Genomic DNA, 18,772 nt, shown 5'->3' with positions numbered 1-18,772 from the left:
ACTTCTGAATGACTGGCCTCCCTGGTTTTTGCAATGAATCTTCTCTATATTAAAAAAAAAAAAAAAGAAAAAAAAAAGACTTGCGTTGCGTTAATCTGCATGAAGTTTGTCCCTCCGCTTGTTCCGTACTTTTAGCTTTACGTGGCACTACGGAAGCTGTAGGTTCTGTCCAATTAGAAGCGATCACGGCGGCTCGATGATGTGAGTGACTCCTCCCCCGCATGTCTGCGGCTCGCCGAGGCTTACACTTCCTCTAGTAGCGCGAAGCCGTACTGTATATATAATATATATCTTTTTAACTTTAATAATAATAATCCTTTTCATGTCTAGATTTTGTTAAAGTCGGAGTTTTCGCCATGTTGACCTTTTCGGAAGTCGCGGTTGTCCTGGCAGCGCTGTGCGCCACCGCGTCCGGTTACTTCGTCAGCGTTGATGCTCACGCCGAGGAGTGTTTCTACGAGCGAGTCAACTCGGGCACCAAGATGGGCCTCATGTTCGAGGTGGCCGAGGGCGGCTTCCTGGACATTGACGTGGAGGTAAAAACAAACAAAACCACACTGCTTTCGCGCTGTAGCGCGACCGAGTATCTCCGGAGCAGCGTATCAAGCTAACGCGCCGAAAAGCGTTCAACACCGCACTGTTTAGGGACACTACTCAGTGTAACGGAGTGCGGTTTGGGACGCAGCCGACACTTTTAATACTATACTTAGCCTGTTAGCTTCCTTATGTGTTCGACACAAACAGGTTGAAGATGCGCCCGCACACACACAGAATGTTCTGGAACACCATTTAAAGCCCAGATTTATATCTAACTCGCTTATTTTTCAATTATCAAAGCCACAGCCAGCTATGGCGGTGTTTGTGAGCCAGCTGTGTCGGTAGTTCACCTTCAAAACCTACTTACAATAACCGACTCACTCATATGAGCTTTGCTAGAATGGATGATATTGTTATTTATTTAAATATTTTTTTTACATGAGTGTTTATTTATTAGACAAGATAGACAGCAGCTCGTGTGTGTGTGTGTAACAGCTGTTATTCCTGCTGAGATATTCAAATCAGCTAAAACAGTCTGTGCTGCGCAGAAGTCCTCATTTAGACTGTAAAGTGAGTTATAACCGAATAAAGGGTTTAAAATCAGTATTTCACCATTATAATACTCTTGCTAGTTTCTGGAGCGTGTAAGAAACTCACTCGGTAAACAGAATGGACAGAGAAATGTGTAGAAATCTGTCCGTATTGCTTTGGGGCTGTACAATTTTAGGTAAAAAGCATTTTAAACGAGAACTTTGCTTTCAAGTTTGATATTTCGGAGCTTTATTTAGTTTTACGGACCAAGATGATAGTATAATCTATCTAAAAAGAATATTTTCTTTTTGGAGAGTCTTATTTTAATTTCATAATTTGTCTCGGTTAAAACATTTTTTCCCCCCGATGACTCATCCTGTGCTAGTTTTGTATTCGTCCAATGAAATGCTCTCCGGAAGGTGTAAGTCCCACCCCCTACTCAGGAGTAGCTGCGCGTTAGCAGCAAACTCTGTAAAAAAGTTTTTTTCCGAACAGCTTTCGGATATTCGCGACGCAACGCTACCTCGGGCTGGTTTGAGAACGCGGTTCGGTCTTTCTATACCATCGGAGCTTGTCCGCGAGTAAGGACGTAATATCGTTTTCTTGCGAAGTTGCGTACGGCGTAACTCCAGAAGCGCACACCATCTCGTCATCTAGGATTCCACCCTCATTAATGTGGCAAGGTGTGTGTGAGGAAATTCTCCATGGCGATGAGAGCCTTCACAGTCAAGGAATTTAGCTAGTTCGTTAAGCTACTGTCAAGTTTTGATTCGCTGATGTTGTGGTGCATCTCGAACACCATTGGCTGTTGAGTTAATCGGTCAACAGTCAACTTCCCTGTTTGCCTGCTTTCTCACTAAAGCCACCGAAATTACCTGGAGCAATTAGTCCCAGGAACTTTTTTCCAAGCGACCATTTGGTTCCTCTAGACCTTTGTTGACTGCATTTCCATTGCGGTCTCAAGTACCATGAAGATTACGCAGATTAGTCCAATCGGGAAACCACTTGTTGATCCACGGGTCGGTGGTTGAAATAAAATGCTGCATGCACTCAACCAATCAGCGTGTTCAGCGGCCAAATCCCACCCCCCAAAGTTCCTGAACTTTTGAAAAAGTAGCACTTTCCGAGTGGGAAATATTTTACCCTGAACTTAATTTAGACCCTGGTCTCTGTGCTGGAAACACACCGAGTACCTCCAAAAGTCCTAGTTCCTGGGGAGCGTTCCTGTGGTGGAAATGCGGCCTAATTTAGTCTTGTCAAGTTCCCACTCACCAGTTAGGTCTCCCCTATCACACGGCCTTTGCCCTTTGGGTTGGAAGCTGTTATCATGTGCTTCCTCCAAGACATGTGAAGCCAGCCAACACTCTGAGGGAAATGCTGTCTGCCCTCTTCCACATACATGAGATCTCACATGCCCACAATTGGCTAGCGTCACTCTGGTAGGGGAGGGAGGGTGTAGCATCCCTCACGCCCAGAGGGCATGGGCGATTATGCTGTCGTGGACTCCTGGTCACGGATGTGGCATCATTGGGATTCAAAACGCACGATCTCTGGATGATCGAGCAAATTATTATTTATTTATTTATTTTTAAAAATTGCGCATTTGAGAATGTCACAGGTGAGTAGAGGTCAATCGATTGATTGGTTTCAGCAATCCGCACCGATAACCAATTGCTGGAACTATCAGTTATTGGCAGAAATCCACACCGATGGTGTTTCCCGGTTGCGTCCGTTGTGGGAGAGGCTGAGAAGGGTCCGCTGTCATCATATGGTACAAGTGCGGCCTCTAGAGGCGAAATAAAAACTATAACTGACCAATTTTGTTGTTATTTTAAACTGCTTTTCATGACTAATTGTGACATTGTAACATCCCTGTTAAAGCAGCTGTATGACAGTGGTGTGATTTAACCTTGTTCGCTCGACAGATTACAGGTCCAGACGGGAAGCAGATCTATAAAGGAGACAGAGAGTCCAGCGGGAAGTACTCTGTGGCTGCACACATGGACGGCACTTACAAGTTCTGCTTCAGCAACAAGATGTCCACCATGACCCCCAAGATCGTCATGTTCACTATCGATATCGGCGAGGCACCCAAGGGCGACGGCATGGAGACAGAGGGTGTGTCTATGCAGTGACGACTGTTTTCTTTACTATCTGTAAATAACCATGTAGAATGTTTGTTTGTTAGACATGTAATATGTGTCATTGTGTGCAGTTAAAATGCTTCTGAATCCTTTTACCATAAGATTATTTGTGCGTAGATAGCGAGCGTAGTGCATGACTTACGTGTACGTTGTTGAATGTCGCAGTCAGTTACATCTCTCGTCTTTTTTTTTTTCTTCGTTAATTTCATCCTGTCATACTTCTCATTTCACCTTTCTTCCTCTCTCTCTTTCCTGCTTTCTTCCTCTCCCTCAGTTGGTGGTGGCACCTGGGATGGTAGGTTTAATTGGGCTGCATGAAAAGCTTTTGTGTACTATGCATTAGTCTTCCATTAACTATCGCTCTAGCCAAACAAAACATTTACACCTGTTCCGTAACACATGCCACGTTTGTACAGTGTGTTTGGTTTTTACGCGTGCCACTAATTGGAAACATTTTAAGGTTGACGTGGAATTGGGTTACTTTTTTAAAAAAAATTTTGACATACATGTGGTTTTGTGGGAGGGGGGGACAACTCCAAAAAGATACATGACAGACTTGCACTAATCAGTACAACGTGTATCCATGACGAGCAAAGAAGCGCGGACATTTAACCCCATCCATGTGAATGTGATTTCCTCGCTGCTCTCTGCTTGTCCATGCATGCTCCTGTTGCATTAAGCATGTTCTCATCAGGCCCTGTTCCATTACAGTGCACCAAAACAAGCTGGAGGAGATGATTAATGAGCTGGCTGTGGCCATGACGGCGGTCAAACACGAGCAGGAGTACATGGAGGTCCGTGAGAGGATACACCGAGCGAGTAAGATCCTCAGAATACCTAAATCATTGTAATACAATTTTCTAAGAGGACACATGTTGATGTTGCAATCTAATAAATAAATAAATAAACATTTTGTTTGAATCCTTTATTAAACATAGAGTGATAAGTTCACGTCAGGTTTAACACCTTTTGCTTTTGTCTCTACAGTCAACGACAACACGAACAGTCGCGTGGTGCTCTGGTCTTTCTTTGAGGCACTGGTGCTGGTGGCCATGACCCTGGGACAGATTTACTACCTGAAGAGGTTTTTTGAAGTGCGGCGAGTCGTTTAATTCACAATTTGTAACGGGTTTTTGTATTCCAAAGTGTCTCGCCATTCTTTGGACTTGTTTGGAGAATAAAGACATATAAACTATTGGGGGGGGTGGGTGTGGGGGGGGGATGGGAAGATGACCACCTCCTAGTCAATGACTAGAAATGGCTGGACCTGTGAAGGCTACGAATGCACTCTGCTTTTTTCCATTCATGGTCCTGTTAAAGATTACATTTTGTATTTTGCGTAAAGGTGCAACGATTGAAAGTTTTTTCCGAGAACGTTGGCCTCGATACACGAGGTCAGACTTTCACTGGCCGATTTGGTCGGCTTCATGTGCGCGAGATCGAGTCAAATGAAAAACGTTTTAACAGCGCAACATAATTTTAAATGATTTTTAGCTAGAGAAGTCCAGACGCTCGTTAAGAGCCGGGACGCGTGCGTTGAACTTACCGGAGATGATGTAGAACCGTTATGAACTTTTCGCACCTATTTGTAATACACAATGATGCAATATTTAAAAAAAAAAAAAAAAAGTTTCAAAGCTTTCCATATGACTCGCCCTCATAGTATGTGGGTAGGGGAGGGGTAGTCATTCATTGGGGAAAAAATTCAATTGGTGCACCTTTTTAAAATACATTTTAAAGATATCCCACAAGTTAACAAATTTGATTTGTGGTTAAAAGCTTATTATTTTTTTAAATCAGAAACATTATTCATCTGTTGGGGTTTAACGTAAATAGATAAATGAGAGTTGTGTTCCCTGATTCTTATCACAAATGCTTCTTCGCTGTGACGCACTGCACAAATGTGCAAATTAGAGAGACAACAGGAGTCCATACGTGTTGATTTGTTTCATGTGGTGGTGGTGGTGTCGATGGTCAGGTATGACTTTTATTAATATTTTGTTATGTTAAAAATTACACCAACTGGATACAAATCAAGAGTTCCTTTGCCACCTCGAGTCAATGGAGTTAGTGGGATATAACAATGACTTTTTTTTTTTTGTACTTTCCCTTTTAAGTAAAGAGATTTGGAAATGGTTTTGGAAAAATTTGGGAAATGGTTTAAAGCGATTAAATCCCACGTTTTAAACATCAGCCGGCTTCTTTTTTTAAATACTGACTGGAGCTCGTTTACAGACCGTTTTGGTCGGTAATTTGAAATAAACTTTGACTCCTGTGTACAAAAGCAACCGTCCTCAGGGTTTGGTATTCAGACCTATTGGATAAGAGGCCTCCACGTAACGCTATGCTCCACGATGATCAATATATATATTTTTTTTTGTTAAAGGAAACTCTAAGAAAGGGTTGGAGTTCTGAGCTAATGATTGTATGGTTGTCAGTTCAAATTAAAAGGTGTGACTTGTCTGTTCGCACTGTTATTGTTGTTGTTATTATTATTTCTTCTATCTGCCCTGATCTTTTCGTTAATGCATTTAGTTGGTTGTTTCAACAAATTAGTAATTGAACCTCAATAAAACCTCAGATGAATGATGGCATGTGGAAAACTGCCATGTTAGCTGTGACTTTTGTTTGGTTCCATGGGATCCCTGCTCTTTAAATCCTCCCGACTCCCAGAGCGCCACTGTTTGACTCTTAAGAAAGGCTTTACGCTTGGATTCTGCTTCACTTGCAAGTCATTTTAGATTTTTAAAAAAAAATTTCTGTGAATGAATGAAAAATGTATATATTGCAAACTTTTAATTCAAACCATAATTTTACAACCATTAGTCACCATCGGTTAACTTGATCACTAAGAAAGGACTTGGGACTAATGGTGGGACGTGTAAGCAAATGAACACGTATGTAGCAGTGAAACAACAACAAAAAAAACACGTAACAGGAAGGAATATTCTCCTTCCTGTCCATCAAAATATTTTCACAACTTTTTATTTTTAAGTAGGAAAGATGAAAGAACCGAGGATGCACTTGTCCAAGATATATGCCATATTACTGTACACAGTGTAAAAAAAGAAAGTTTTCACCTGTACATCTAGTACATGAGTGCCAGATCGACCTGCATATTTAAATCAAGGACATCGGTTCTGAGAGAAACCGAGATGGCCGTGGTGGATTTGCATCAAGGTCAGGAGGATCTTGATTTGATTGTGTGTCTCTGTAATGGCCCTTAGGGTTACAAATAGAGCTTGATAAGCTCGTCGCTGACCGCCGACGGCGTTAACACACCCAGGTCGGTAAAAAGCAGAGTGATGAGCGACGGAGGTGTGTAGTCGATTATCGGATGCTCCTGGTTAAAATCCTCAGCGGTTTTCAGCGTATCTGCTTTATACTGAGAACGGAACAGACTTTGGTTAACACTTTATAGGATCATATACAGTTACATCGGTATCTACACATTGATTATAAAAAAAAAAATTAGTATAAGCATGAGCACCAAGAGAGAAATCTACAGTATCCAGATGAAATTATGCACTGAAGCAAGAGATTTAGGAATTATTGCTTGAATAAACCGCTCCATATATGATAAAAGTGTATTTTAAGCTACTCCTGATGCGTAAATGATCGTTTTCTGTTGGCCGCCTTATCGTGCAGGTTGTGGATCTGACGCCTTGTTGATGGCTCTGATTTCATTCGTCCTACTCAGGATTTTTAGGTGCTTGCATTTCTATTGGCTTTCCTTCTTTTTACTATCAGCCACCCATACTTCAGTCCAAACGACGTCCCAGTGTGTTGGTCAGGTGAATCGGTATCTTCCCTGCTGCTGAAGAATACACCGTTTACCAAGTTCTTCATTTCAGTCGTAACAGAAACTAGAACTGGGTTTTAATGATGCGTTTGCTTAGTTATGACCATTTTCCTTAATCGGACCGTTCAGTGTGTCGGCCACGTGCTCGGAGACGTACTATACGTCCAAAAGAATAAACGCCTCACTATCAGACACATGTCTGCTTGTTGAACATCCCATTCCAGATTTATTCCCCGTTCGCTGTTGTTATGACCTCCACTCTTCTGGGAAGGCTTTCCACTAGATGTTGGAGCGTGGCTGTGTGGATTTGTGTTCATTCCGCTACAAGAGCGTGAGCGAGGTCAGGCACTGATGTTGGGCGAGGAGGCAAAAAGGTGTTCGGTGGGGTTGAGGTCAGGATTTTGTGCAGGACACTCAAGATCTTCCACTCCAAGCTTGGAAAAGCATGTCTTCACGGTTTGGGGCATTGTCATGCTGAAACAAGTTTGTGCATCTTAGTTCCAGTGAAGGGAAATTGTAATTCTACAGCAAACAGCAAGACAACATATACAATTGTGTGCTTCGGAGAAAGGGGAAGAACCAGTCTCGGTCAGGTGTTCACATACTTTTGTACCTGGATTCAAAAATTTTGTGGATCAAGACCAGGTGACATTTTTTCCACTCTTTAACTGTCTAACATAGTGTAGCCTCAACTTCCTGTTGTGCATTCTGGGATGCCCCCCAGCATTCTGGTGTTTAATGTGGACATTGATTGAAGCTCTTGACCTGAGTCTAACCGAGGTTCAGTAAACAACAGAATTTTAAGGAGCTCACCTTAAACCTATCAGGCACGTCTTGCTGGTTGAGCGGGTAAAGACGCACAAACTTGAAGCTCTCCGCCACCACGTAAAACGGCTTGTTGTGCGCTTTGGAGCACACCGCCATCTGGTAGGTGCCGATCTAAACGGATTAAACACAGTTACACATCCAATACCTCGTTATCAATGGAAGCGGAACACGTACGTGCGTTTACACAAACGAAACTGACCTTATTAATAATGCCTCCGCTTTCAACCACGCCCTCAGCACCGACAATGACCAGGTCTACCTTCTCCATGATGTATCTGAAACCGTTTACAACAACGCAGTCTCACATTTAACATGTACAACATGTGCATCACTGGATATAATGAAACACACGGCTTATACAGCAAACAGGGTTTGGGAAACATCCACAGCAGACTCTTCTCTGAAGAGCATGGTGCAGGCCTAGAGGCCAATCCTGTATTTCCTATCATATCTGAGGGGCTTTGGGATATGGGGAGGGGTGGATGATACTATTTTCTATTGCTAATAAAAATAGAATGCATTATGTTAGAAAACAAAGGGGTGCCATGTGAGACGGTTATAACACGAGATTAAAATATGAACGTTGCCATTACCCAACTGCAGCATCGAGCACTATCGTGACTGGGATACTGAGTCTTCGCAGCTTTTCGGCCATGTGTTGACTGAGGGGGGAAACAAAAACAAAAAAATCTTTAAGATTTATTAGGCGCAATAACGGGTGATAGGTAAGAAATTTTAATCATGACAGAGTGTTGTGATAAGGTTACGAACCAGAAAAGCATTGTTTTTCTAGAACTCCACATCCAGCAGTGTTACTGCCCTTTATCACTAGCAGATGATGTCCAAAAACAGTGTGTGGAGAATAAGCCATAACATTAAAACCACCAAAAGGTGAAGTGAATAACATCGATTATCTCGTTACAATGCCACCTGTCATGGGGTGGGATATATTAGACAGCAAGTGTCAGTTCTCAAAGTGGACGTGTTGGAAGCAGGAAAAAATGGGCAAGTGTAAAGATCTGAGCGACTTCAACAAGGGCCAAATTATGATGGCTAGACGACTGGGTCAGAGCATCTCCAGAATAGCAGATCTTGTGTAGTGTTCCTTGATATGCAGTGGTTAGTACCTACCAAAGGTGGTCCAAGGAAGAACAATCAGTGAACCGGGGACAGGGTCATGCATGTGGGGAGCGAAGCTTAGCCCGCCTGGTCGTGTGGATGTTACTTTGACACGTACCACCTACCTAAATTTTGTTTGTTGCAACGATGTTCCCTAATGGAAGTGCCCTCTTTCAGCAGGATAATGCACACTGCCACACTGCAAAAATGGTTCAGGAATGGTTTGAGGAAAATGACAAAGAGTTTGAGGTGTTGACTCGGCCTCCGACATTCCCCAGATCTCAATCTGATTGTGGGATGCATCTGTGCGATCGAAACAAGGACAAACAAGTCCGATTCATGGAGGCCCCACCTCACACCTTACAGAACTTAAAGGATCTGCTGCTAACGTCTTGGTGCCAGACACCACAGCACACCTTCAGAGGTCTTGTGGAGTCCATGCCTCGACGGGTCAGAGCTGTTTTGGCGGCACAAGTGGAACTTACAGAATATTACGCAGGTGGTTTCAATGTTATGACTGATCGTTGTATCAGCACATGGCTGTTTAAACTGATTTTAATATTTGCAATCTATCTGTATTAAACAATTGTATTTAAATGATTCAAATTGAACTCAGGCTTCACGTCTTTACACAATTACTTTAACGTTAGTTACATTTGTAAATCCACTGCTTGTAGCCATTTGTCTGATTCTCTGCACTCTGTTTTTATTGAAGTGTCTGATGTCTATAGTACGAACACTTCTCCGACGTAGCAGTGCATCTGAGACTTCCAGCAGTTTGGGACCCAACATGTGCGAGGGACTTACCCGGATGAATCGGGCTGAGATTCCGTCACGTAGACGGTGAAGCGTTTCTTGTCAGCCGCTGCACTCTCTAGGACTTTCAGCACAACCCGTGACGAGGAGTGCGTGAGGATTTTCTGCAGAATAAAATGTGAGACGTGAGGTGCAAGTGACATGGAAGTACGTTCAGTTTGGGTAAAATCTGAGATTGTAGCTCGTTTCATTTCGTAAGATGCTTACAGCGCCATCTTTAATAAACGTGTGGCAAAGTTTGGCCACTTTGCCTCGGGACAAGGAAATCTTCTTCAGAAAAAGTTCGCCTCTGTCCACCATCAAATTCTTGCATTGGGAGAGATCCTATAAAGAAAAAAAAATGGTAATATACTTTATTTACTATGTGCACAGCAGCTGTTAGAGGCAACTAATCAACAATGGGGTAGTGTGACGTGGCCCGAGGTGAAGCGGAGTTACCGTTACCATCCAAAATGTATTCTTTGTGTAAGAATAGTTAATAAGACACATGTTAAACTTGCTGCTGGAACTACTGTCAGAGCTGCTGTTATTGAAAATGAATCGACCAATCAGACTTGAGAATTCAGCAGCTGTGTCGTACATTTGCAAATGTATTCTTTAGACCGATTTGAGTGACAGTTCAACAATAACAACAGTAATAACAGTATAATCAATCATTGACGTGCAACTCAAGGGCGACGGAAACAGCGGTGGCTTTCGTGAAGACGTTTACGCCTACGTGAGAACCGTGTACCTTTGAGCTTATTTTTGTGTTTTCGACTGTGCTTGTGCGCACATCTGACTCACCGGATGCTCCAGCGATGTGAGGCTGATGAACCGAAGGAAGAGTTCTCCTCCTGAGGACACGGCCACAGAGGAATCGGCCTCCCCCAGCCTGCCGATGGCTTTGGTCAAGTTCTCTCTTAGGCCCACGATGGTCTCGCCTACAGGAGGCAAGAAATACTCACCAAATCATAATGTGACAAACAAAACAAAACAAAAAAATAGCAAGTGGACACCAGTTATCACCTTATAAGATGGATATCATCAGAGGTAAGGTCACCAGAGGTAAAAGCAATCTTCTCTGTCCAATCTGTTTTCATTATTAACGTCCCCCCCTCGTAAATTCACTAATCTACAGAAGTCCAGAAAGGCCATGCTTTATTTCTTTGTCTTAACAAAACAACTAGCTGGTACGGTGCAAGAGTTACAGCTTCACAGCCTCGTGGGTCATGGGTTTCATCCTGAGCTCAGGTAGACCGTGTGGTGGTTGACTATATTTTTCGCAATCTAGTACATCCATCCATACTATATCGCCGTGAACACTATAGTGATCTGGAACACGTGGTCAGTTTCATCTCTCAAACGACACGTGATAGACAAGAAAAAGAAATAGCGCATGGTTTTTCTGTCCCAATCAAACCAGAGAGAGTAAATAAGATGAAAAATCTACGAAAGGCTGTGAAAACGTTTTCCTTTGTCTATGTCTATAGACGCGTAGCTAGTCTTTGGTTCAACGCCTGTGACTGGATAAGCCGTAAGAGAGGAACTGCTCGAAATGTTGTGCCGGTTCGTGGTTATACAGCTAGAACCAATGAACTACAGGCACACGCACTTGAGATCGGGAAATTAAAGATTAAATAATGTCAGTTACCCAAAATATTATTTTAAATGGGGTGAATACTTAGTCAGAGGCAACTGCCTGACGAGACAAAGAGTGGTTATTTCAACCACAAAGAGTTGTGTGTGAAGGAGAAGGTGCTGAGCTGTGGTCTTACTCTTATCCCTCTTCAGGAACTCCAGGAGAGAGCGGATAGCTGCCACTGCCGAGGCCACATCTGGATCTTGGCTCATCTGCTTCCTGAAATACTCGACTAGCTCTGGAGACAAACAGGACCACAGGATTGTTGAACAAGATGCTCAGCAGCACATGGCCGTTCAGGTGGATTAATCCTTTTGAGATCGAGACACTTTGGGTTTTTTTTTTTTGTACTTAATCAGAGTATGAAAATAAAACGAGGATAGAGTTTTACAGTGGGAATGAACGTCACGTGACTTTAACCACATTCATATTACAAGCCATGCATCATGCCAGCAGGTTCACATACCTCCTTCATCCATACTGCAGATTCTTGTCTTGTGTGTTTCCAAACCAGTGTGTGTGTGTGTGTGTGTGTGTGTGTGTGTGTGTGTGTGTGTGTGTGTGGCTTAAAAATATTATAATATTATAATAAGCACTTCTCTTCCAGAAGTGAAGCTTATTGACTTCAGCAGTTGTTATTCTGCGTCCTGGGTTTCTCCAGCACGTTGCTGCTGATGCAATGAATGACAGGAACCGCGCTGAACGCAGCTTACACACCGATATCCGCGACACCACGACCTGATAAATACACTTCAGTGCTTTCTAACAGAACTGAAAGACTTCCGTTCGTGACTACTCACTCCAAGGCTCGTTTTAAAATCGGTTGGTCTTAAGAATCCCCAAAAGACACGTCCTTTACTTTCCCAACCGTATTAAAACAAACTCTGCCTCCGGCGCTCTAATTGGCTAATCCTTCCTTAATACACGTAAAATGGCGTACACGTGAGTGTGATGCAACCAATAGTATGAGTGGTTCCTAATACAGGAGGCGGAGTTTTGTCGGAAAACGAGTGGAAATTAAAGATCCGGTCAAAGGCCGTGGTCGCAAAATGATTACGTCACACACGACAACAACGGATACCCGGTTTCCTTTCTGGAACGCGGCGCTCGGGAATGGCATCAGGTAACTAGATGCTCATGTGACAACTTTCTGTTTATTCTTTAGTGCTGTTTTATTTGAAATGTTGAGCGTGAAAACTTTCTGATCTTTATCTTTATCAGTACAGATTAATGCATGAACAGCATTCTTTCAGTTTAACCTCTAACACACAAACACACACACAAACACACACACACACACACACACACACACACATATATCTGTTTCTGTTCTACAGAAGACGAAATTAGTCTTCTGGTCATTGTGGTAGATGTCAACCCGATATGGTGGGGTCAGCAGTCTCAGAGACAACCTGAGGTACGTGTGTGTGTGTGTGTGTGTGTGTGTGTGTGTGTTGAAATGATGATGTGATGTACTGTAATAAAGTTGGTTTGACGTTGGACGTTCGATATTCGCGGAAATTAAGGGACCGTCTCTAAAGACGACATTGTTAACCACGTTTCTAACTTCAATAGCATTTGAAGGGAATGACTTACAGTCATATAACCAACTGGAAAGTGTTCATGTAGGTGTCAGCTATAATGCACACTTTTTAGATTTTTGATATTTAACAAAATAATCTATTAAATCACACTAAAAACACTTTCCAGTTGGTTTTGTGACTGTACATCATCCCCTTCAAATGCTATTGAGCTTTAAATTATGGTATATTTTGTGTATGAGCCCATGCTGTAATGAAATATATGACAATATTTATATATGATTTAATAGTTTATTTTGATAAATATCAAAAATCTAAAAGGTGTTTCTCATACCTGACACCTAGATGAACACTTCACAGTTGGTTATATGACTGTAAGTCATTCCCTTCAAATGCTATTGAAGTTAGAATCGCGTATAACAATGTCGTATGTAACTTTAGAGACGGTCCCTTAATTTCCGCATATCTGCGAATATCGAACGTCAAACCAACTTTATTCCAGTATGTGATGTTATAATGTGGGTGTGTTTTAATGATGTGATGTTGTTATAATGTGTGTGTGTGTGTGTGTGTGTATGTGGGGGGGGGGTTGTAATGATGTGATGTAGTTATAATGTGTGTGTGTGTGTGTGTTATAAATAGCTTGTGTGTGTTGTTTTGTTTGTGTGTGTTATAAATATATAGTGTGTGTGTTATGTTTTGTGTGTGTGTGTGTTATAAATAGCTTGTGTGTGTTGTTTTGTTTGTGTGTGTTATAGGGCTGCACAATTAATCAGATATCGATCGCGATTACTATTTTGACTGCCCACGATTAAATGAACATGATCGACCGCGATATTGACGTTTAAAGTTCGTCCTCCGCTCACAGAAAACTCCGCTGTTTTCTCCACTCAGATCAAGTGCTTCCTACAGTTACAGCCAATCAAATAGAGCGGCGCAGGGATGACGTCATTTTGTAGTGCCAAAACCCAGAACATGGGTTAGCATTTTAGCGCTCAAGCGGCTAGCTTCTCTGCGAGCTCCAGTGCTTTGCGCGAGGGGAAATCATGAAACTAACATGATGCTAAATGGCACTACAGAGGCTGTCGGGGACATTAAACGTCATCACGTCGAACAGGAAAAAACTTTGCAGATAAACTCAGGGCTCTACAGTGCAACCATTTCACTCGTATTTGTGACTGAAAAGTACTTTGTGTAGCTGTGACTAAATATTCACATATACATACATAATCACATAATACATAATTATATACAAAATAATCGGGATTATCATTTTGGCCATAATCGTGCAGCCCTAGTGTGTTATAAACATATATTGTGTGTGTGTGTGTGTGTGTGTTATGTTTTGTGTGTGTGTTATAAATATCTTGTGTGTGTGTGTGTGTGTGTGTGTGTGTCTGTGTTACAGTTTCTGAATCATTTGGATGAAGGACTAAAATGTAGTGAAGCTTTGTATACTGCCTGCAATTTTACTTATTTTAAACCCTTATTATTATTATTATTATTATTATTATTATTATTATTATCAGTTATTATTATTATTATTATCATCAGTTATTATTAATTGACATGTATATCACAGCGCTGTTGAATTCTCAAATCTGATTGGTCGATCATTTTCTCACAACACCAAATCCCCAGGTGCTTTATTCCTCTTGTACCACAGCAACCTGCCAGTGGTTACACTCTTTCATTTATGTGCTTTCTTTAACCGTTTACACTTACCATTTATTTACATGAGACAGGTTACTTCTTACCGTTTACATTACAGCAGCTGTAGACATTCGCTCCCTCGCTTTTTTCCTCTCTGTCTTTAAGTTAATAAGACATAAAAATGCAGCTTGTTATGTTCCCAAGAAACCAGGTTCACGTTGGGCCGCGTCACACCACCCTGCGACTGATTATTTTCCTGTAACAGCACCCCACCGGTTGTATTATTCCCTGCTTATTTTCATCTTTCTCTCAGTTCACACTGTCCAAATGTCTGGATGCGGTGATCGTCATGGCGAACTCTCACCTGGTGATGACCAGAACCAACAAACTGGCCATCATCGCGAGCCACTGCCAGGAGAAGTAAGCCAACTGTAATTCAAATCATCATTAGCGGTTTGCTTTTCCCACAGTCCGTCTCAGACCTGTTTTATTTCCATTTGAAGTCACTTTCTATACCCAAGCAAGTACTGGAAAGCAGGAGAAGCTTCCGGGGATCACGTGTCGGGACCCGGCGACGGCAAATACGAGCTGCTGTCCGTTGCTGACGACGTCATCGCTGATGAGATCAGGAATCTCATGTCCAGGAGTGAGTTACTCGTGTACTTAGATGTGAACTCGCTATTAACTTAACCAGGCTTTTACTGTGGTTTTTAAATCCTAAAACTGTACCTGAGCTGACGTTTGACTATTTCTTATAACGTCTGTAACTGAAATGTATCTAAGCGGTAATAAATATGTTAAAGCGCAAGTCAGAGGACACCAGACCGACACGTTACTGGCTGGATCCCTCGCCAAAGCTCTCTGCTGTATCCTTTCAAACATTCCTTTCATGTGCTCTTGTTTCGTGTTCTTCGATACAGCTCGTGTTCAGACGAAACATTTTCTTAAACGCTTGACTCTCAGATATTCATCGGGTGTCTAAGGAACTGGAAGGTAAGCTTTGTTTTCAGTGGAAATGGAAATAAAATAATATTACTGCTTTCTTTTTTTTTTGGAGGGCAATTGAACGATGGTTATTAAGTTTCTGTGTTTGTCAGGGTGACGAGTGGCGGTGAAATATAAAGGACACTTTCAATGCTGCTTGCCTTTCAGGAGACAGTGGAAACCTTTATTTTGTGTTTTACACAATGACTAAACGAATATCAATTTTAAGTGATGGGCAAAGTAAACAAATAGGGATCTGTATTTTTTTTTTATGGCCAGTTATGATGATGACGAGGACGACGACAACGACACTGGGCAAGTGAAAGCTTACCTGGAATGTTCTGCTTGCCTGGAAGTCCAATTGACTTGGCTGAAAAGTAGCAGCTAATATAATTTTAACTCGATTGTATGACAAGATAATTGCGTGCAAAATAAACGAGTGCTACAGTAGATTCCCTAGGAGGGAGCAAAGTCTTTTTCCTGTTCTGATCATGTTTCTGGACTTTTGTCACAATTTCCTTTTCCTCATTCTATCATGCTACTGTATATGCCAGACCACATCCTTGGTTTGTGTGAGTAGTGCAGCAGGTGGAGGGATTCAGATAAAGAGCATTGAGCGCCACAGCACCATGAAGCAAATTTGTTTGTGTTTGTTGCATTCAAACAGATATATATATATAAAGTGAAGAGTTATCTTTGGCGAGTTGTTTATCTCCGAACACGCTGATCCGCCAGGCAGCAGCGAATTAAAATCCTCATGCGTCCGGGTGTGCCATCTGCGTTTACGCGATACATTATTTACTCTTCTGTTGTTGCGTTCTTTTTGCAGCCGGTCGAGACTTGAAGTCGAGGATACTGGTAAGAACCCGCTTTCATTTCGGCAGCTATGAACATGAACACGAGCTGAATATTCCACCAGACGTGACTAACTCAGCAGCTTGTACTCTACAGGTGATAAAAGCAGCTGAGGATTGTGCTCTGCAGTACATGAACTTCATGAACGTGATCTTTGCTGCACAGAAACAGGTCTTTGTGAGATTGTGGTCGTTTTCGATATTCCTTAAAAGCTGACTAAATAGTAGAGAATGTTCTCACAGGAAACTGTTCTCTCTCTCTCTCTCTCTCGCTCTCTCTCTCTCTCTCTCTCTCTCTCTCTCTCTCTCTCTCTCTCTCTCTCTCTGTTACTAGAATGTCCTGATTGATGCGTGTGTGCTGGACTCAGATTCAGGCCTTTTGCAGCAGGTTTGTTGTTGTTTTTTCCCCCATAGACACTACTGTATTTCTCCTTTAACGGGTTTGAAGAGTCAAAGCTTAACGATTCTCAGGTCTTAGTTTGAACTCACTGTGATTGGTGATACACGTCTGGTCTTGGTTGGTTGCATTTAAACACGGAAAATGCTTTGAATTGGACTAGTCTTAATCTGAGAGACATACTATTGCTGGTATTAATCTGAAATCTTGTACGTGGAGATCGGAAGCAGAACAGAAGATGAGGCAAAATCTAACATGATATGATGATATGATGAAATGTAAGACCTCTAATGTTTATTATTATTTTATAGGCTTGTGATATAACTGGTGGTCTGTACCTAAAGATTCCCCAGAAAACTGCTCTGGCGCAGTATTTGTTGGTGAGTTAATCATTCATCATGAGTACAATTCTTCAACAGACGCACCTGGTCCAAAATGATTGTATTATTTAGTGCTGTGTTTGGCGTGCGTCGGGTTTTCAGAGTTGCAGCTCTGTGTGGCGTTGCTGGAGCTGGTGAGCGGTGTGATGTTGATTTGTTATGTTGTACGCAGTGGGTTTTCCTGCCTGACGCGGATCAGCGTTCGCAGTTGGTGCTTCCTCCACCGGTACACGTGGACTACAGGGCGGCCTGCTTCTGTCACCGCAACCTCATCGAGATCGGTTACGTCTGCTCAGTGTGCCTGTCAAGTACGTCTTATACTTCCAGCTCTGTTTTGTCACGTAGTCTTTAATGTATTTCAGTATAGGCCAAGGAAAAGCACCTGATACCTCGCTGTAAAATCTAGTGGTGGCCTTTCGGCTGTTTTGAGGATGATTTAGCCTAAAAACCTGGTTGCCTCTGCCAGGAGGTTAATACTTGGCTGTGGATGAAGCTGCTTTTAACAAAATGATGAGACTTCCAAATGAACAGGCACTATCTGCTTATATCCACATATCTATTATAAAAGAATATTGTGGTCATATGGGATTATATGCTTCTGCTTCTTTTCTTTTTTTTTCATCCAACAGTATTCTGCAACTTTAGTCCTATCTGCACGACATGCGAGTGAGTACTTATAACACCCTTCTCTTCCTATTTCATCAGTAAACAAACCCTTAGTTGAATTTTCTCAGAATTTGCTCTGTGGATTATTATTTTTTTATTTCGTTTAAACTTTTTTCCTATTTCCAGAACGGCCTTTAAGATTCCACTGCCGCAGATGATGAAACCGAAGAAAAAGAAACTTAAAGCTGCAAACTGATCCAGTCAACTGACAAATATTCATCTACGATCGAGTTTTATTTTGGATGCGCATTTTTTTTGTAACTTAAAAACCATGAACGTGGGCATTAGATTTTTGCAGGAATCATGCGTAAGAACAAGGTTGAACTATTATGGACAATAATTTTGGGGAGCTATTACAGGTTTCCATTTTTGTATTGTAAATAGGAAATAAAGATGATGCGTTTTGATTATACTAAACAAGTTACGGTATGAGAGTTTGTCCTCACCGAAATATAGTAAATAGGCAAATATCTGATAAACAGGGAAAAACTATAAATTAGTGTCAAAATTGCTGATATCTTTTTCTATAACAGCAACTCTGACAGTAGTTGTGGCTGTATTTCAAGTCACCAGTTTATAATAATGCAGTCGTTCTAATATTATGTTATTGTTTCTATAGTAACAACTCATTCACAGGGACTTGGCGGACGCTCCATGTAATCAAAGACTAATAATTATTTTTAATAATTTACAAAGCAAATCGTGTAATTGGTGATATGGTGTGGTTTTCTGTAAGGAGACGTGTACCATTTATACCACAGCATAGTTAATGCCGGAATCTGATTGGTCAGGAGGTGTGCATGATTTTTGTATAACAACCGAGTTCGGAAAGTAGTTCCGGCTTTAACGCGAACAACAGGTTAATATTACTGCGCTTGTTATAATACATTATTGTTTCT

The 18,772-nt window shown here is 41.8% G+C and overlaps 3 protein-coding genes across 5 annotated transcripts; 2 read left to right on the top strand and 1 right to left on the bottom strand.

Moving 5' to 3' along the window:
- Positions 1–204: 204 nt before the first annotated feature.
- LOC128625583 (transmembrane emp24 domain-containing protein 2) lies at positions 205–5,679 on the top strand. The gene is made up of 4 exons (XM_053654022.1): positions 205–536; positions 2,994–3,186; positions 3,924–4,031; positions 4,200–5,679. Exons 1-4 carry the CDS (start codon positions 357–359, stop codon positions 4,322–4,324), a joined length of 606 nt encoding a protein of 201 aa, XP_053509997.1. The 5' UTR covers positions 205–356; the 3' UTR covers positions 4,325–5,679.
- A 504-nt stretch (positions 5,680–6,183) lies between these two features.
- Positions 6,184–12,713, bottom strand: eif2b1 (eukaryotic translation initiation factor 2B, subunit 1 alpha). The gene is made up of 9 exons (XM_053654016.1): positions 11,865–12,713; positions 11,535–11,636; positions 10,564–10,700; positions 9,985–10,101; positions 9,769–9,881; positions 8,436–8,504; positions 8,042–8,117; positions 7,828–7,953; positions 6,184–6,597 (listed from the first exon to the last, which is right to left on the bottom strand). Exons 1-9 carry the CDS (start codon positions 11,875–11,877, stop codon positions 6,442–6,444), a joined length of 909 nt encoding a protein of 302 aa, XP_053509991.1. The 5' UTR covers positions 11,878–12,713; the 3' UTR covers positions 6,184–6,441.
- On the top strand, positions 12,462–18,290 carry gtf2h3 (general transcription factor IIH, polypeptide 3). 3 transcript variants are annotated; one of them, XM_053654018.1, is made up of 14 exons: positions 12,740–12,815; positions 14,348–14,378; positions 14,522–14,580; positions 14,906–15,012; positions 15,096–15,238; positions 15,396–15,458; positions 15,556–15,585; positions 16,406–16,434; positions 16,528–16,602; positions 16,765–16,818; positions 17,139–17,207; positions 17,380–17,515; positions 17,837–17,873; positions 18,000–18,290. In XM_053654018.1, exons 4-14 carry the CDS (start codon positions 14,942–14,944, stop codon positions 18,067–18,069), a joined length of 777 nt encoding a protein of 258 aa, XP_053509993.1. In that variant the 5' UTR covers positions 12,740–12,815; positions 14,348–14,378; positions 14,522–14,580; positions 14,906–14,941; the 3' UTR covers positions 18,070–18,290. The 3 variants fall into 3 exon arrangements, with proteins under 3 accessions (XP_053509992.1, XP_053509994.1, XP_053509993.1); XM_053654017.1 differs by lacking the exons at positions 14,348–14,378; positions 14,522–14,580 and adding an exon at positions 12,462–12,521 and having other exon boundaries at positions 12,736–12,815; XM_053654019.1 differs by lacking the exon at positions 14,522–14,580 and having other exon boundaries at positions 12,739–12,815.
- Positions 18,291–18,772: the final 482 nt, after the last annotated feature.

Source organism: Ictalurus furcatus, chromosome 22 (genome assembly GCF_023375685.1).
Source record: "Ictalurus furcatus strain D&B chromosome 22, Billie_1.0, whole genome shotgun sequence".
In the NCBI taxonomy this organism is placed as follows: Eukaryota; Metazoa; Chordata; class Actinopteri; order Siluriformes; family Ictaluridae; genus Ictalurus; species Ictalurus furcatus.
Note: the sequence above shows the minus strand (reverse complement) of the source record. Positions and strands in the feature narration are given on the sequence as shown.

Coding starts and splice junctions, on each gene's coding strand:
- eif2b1 (XM_053654016.1), bottom strand. Junction 10,701..11,534: donor GTTCCTGAAGAGGGATAAGA/GTAAGACCACAG, acceptor TGCCTCCTGTAG/GCGAGACCATCGTGGGCCTA. Junction 8,505..9,768: donor TCTCAGCCCGATTCATCCGG/GTAAGTCCCTCG, acceptor TTCCCCCCTCAG/TCAACACATGGCCGAAAAGC.
- LOC128625583 (XM_053654022.1), top strand. CDS start 357: ATGTTGACCTTTTCGGAAGTCGCGGTTGTCCTGGCAGCGCTGTGCGCC. Junction 537..2,993: donor TCCTGGACATTGACGTGGAG/GTAAAAACAAAC, acceptor TTCGCTCGACAG/ATTACAGGTCCAGACGGGAA. Junction 4,032..4,199: donor TGAGAGGATACACCGAGCGA/GTAAGATCCTCA, acceptor TTGTCTCTACAG/TCAACGACAACACGAACAGT.
- gtf2h3 (XM_053654017.1), top strand. Junction 12,816..14,905: donor AGTCTCAGAGACAACCTGAG/GTACGTGTGTGT, acceptor TCTTTCTCTCAG/TTCACACTGTCCAAATGTCT. Junction 17,516..17,836: donor CTGCTCAGTGTGCCTGTCAA/GTACGTCTTATA, acceptor TTCATCCAACAG/TATTCTGCAACTTTAGTCCT.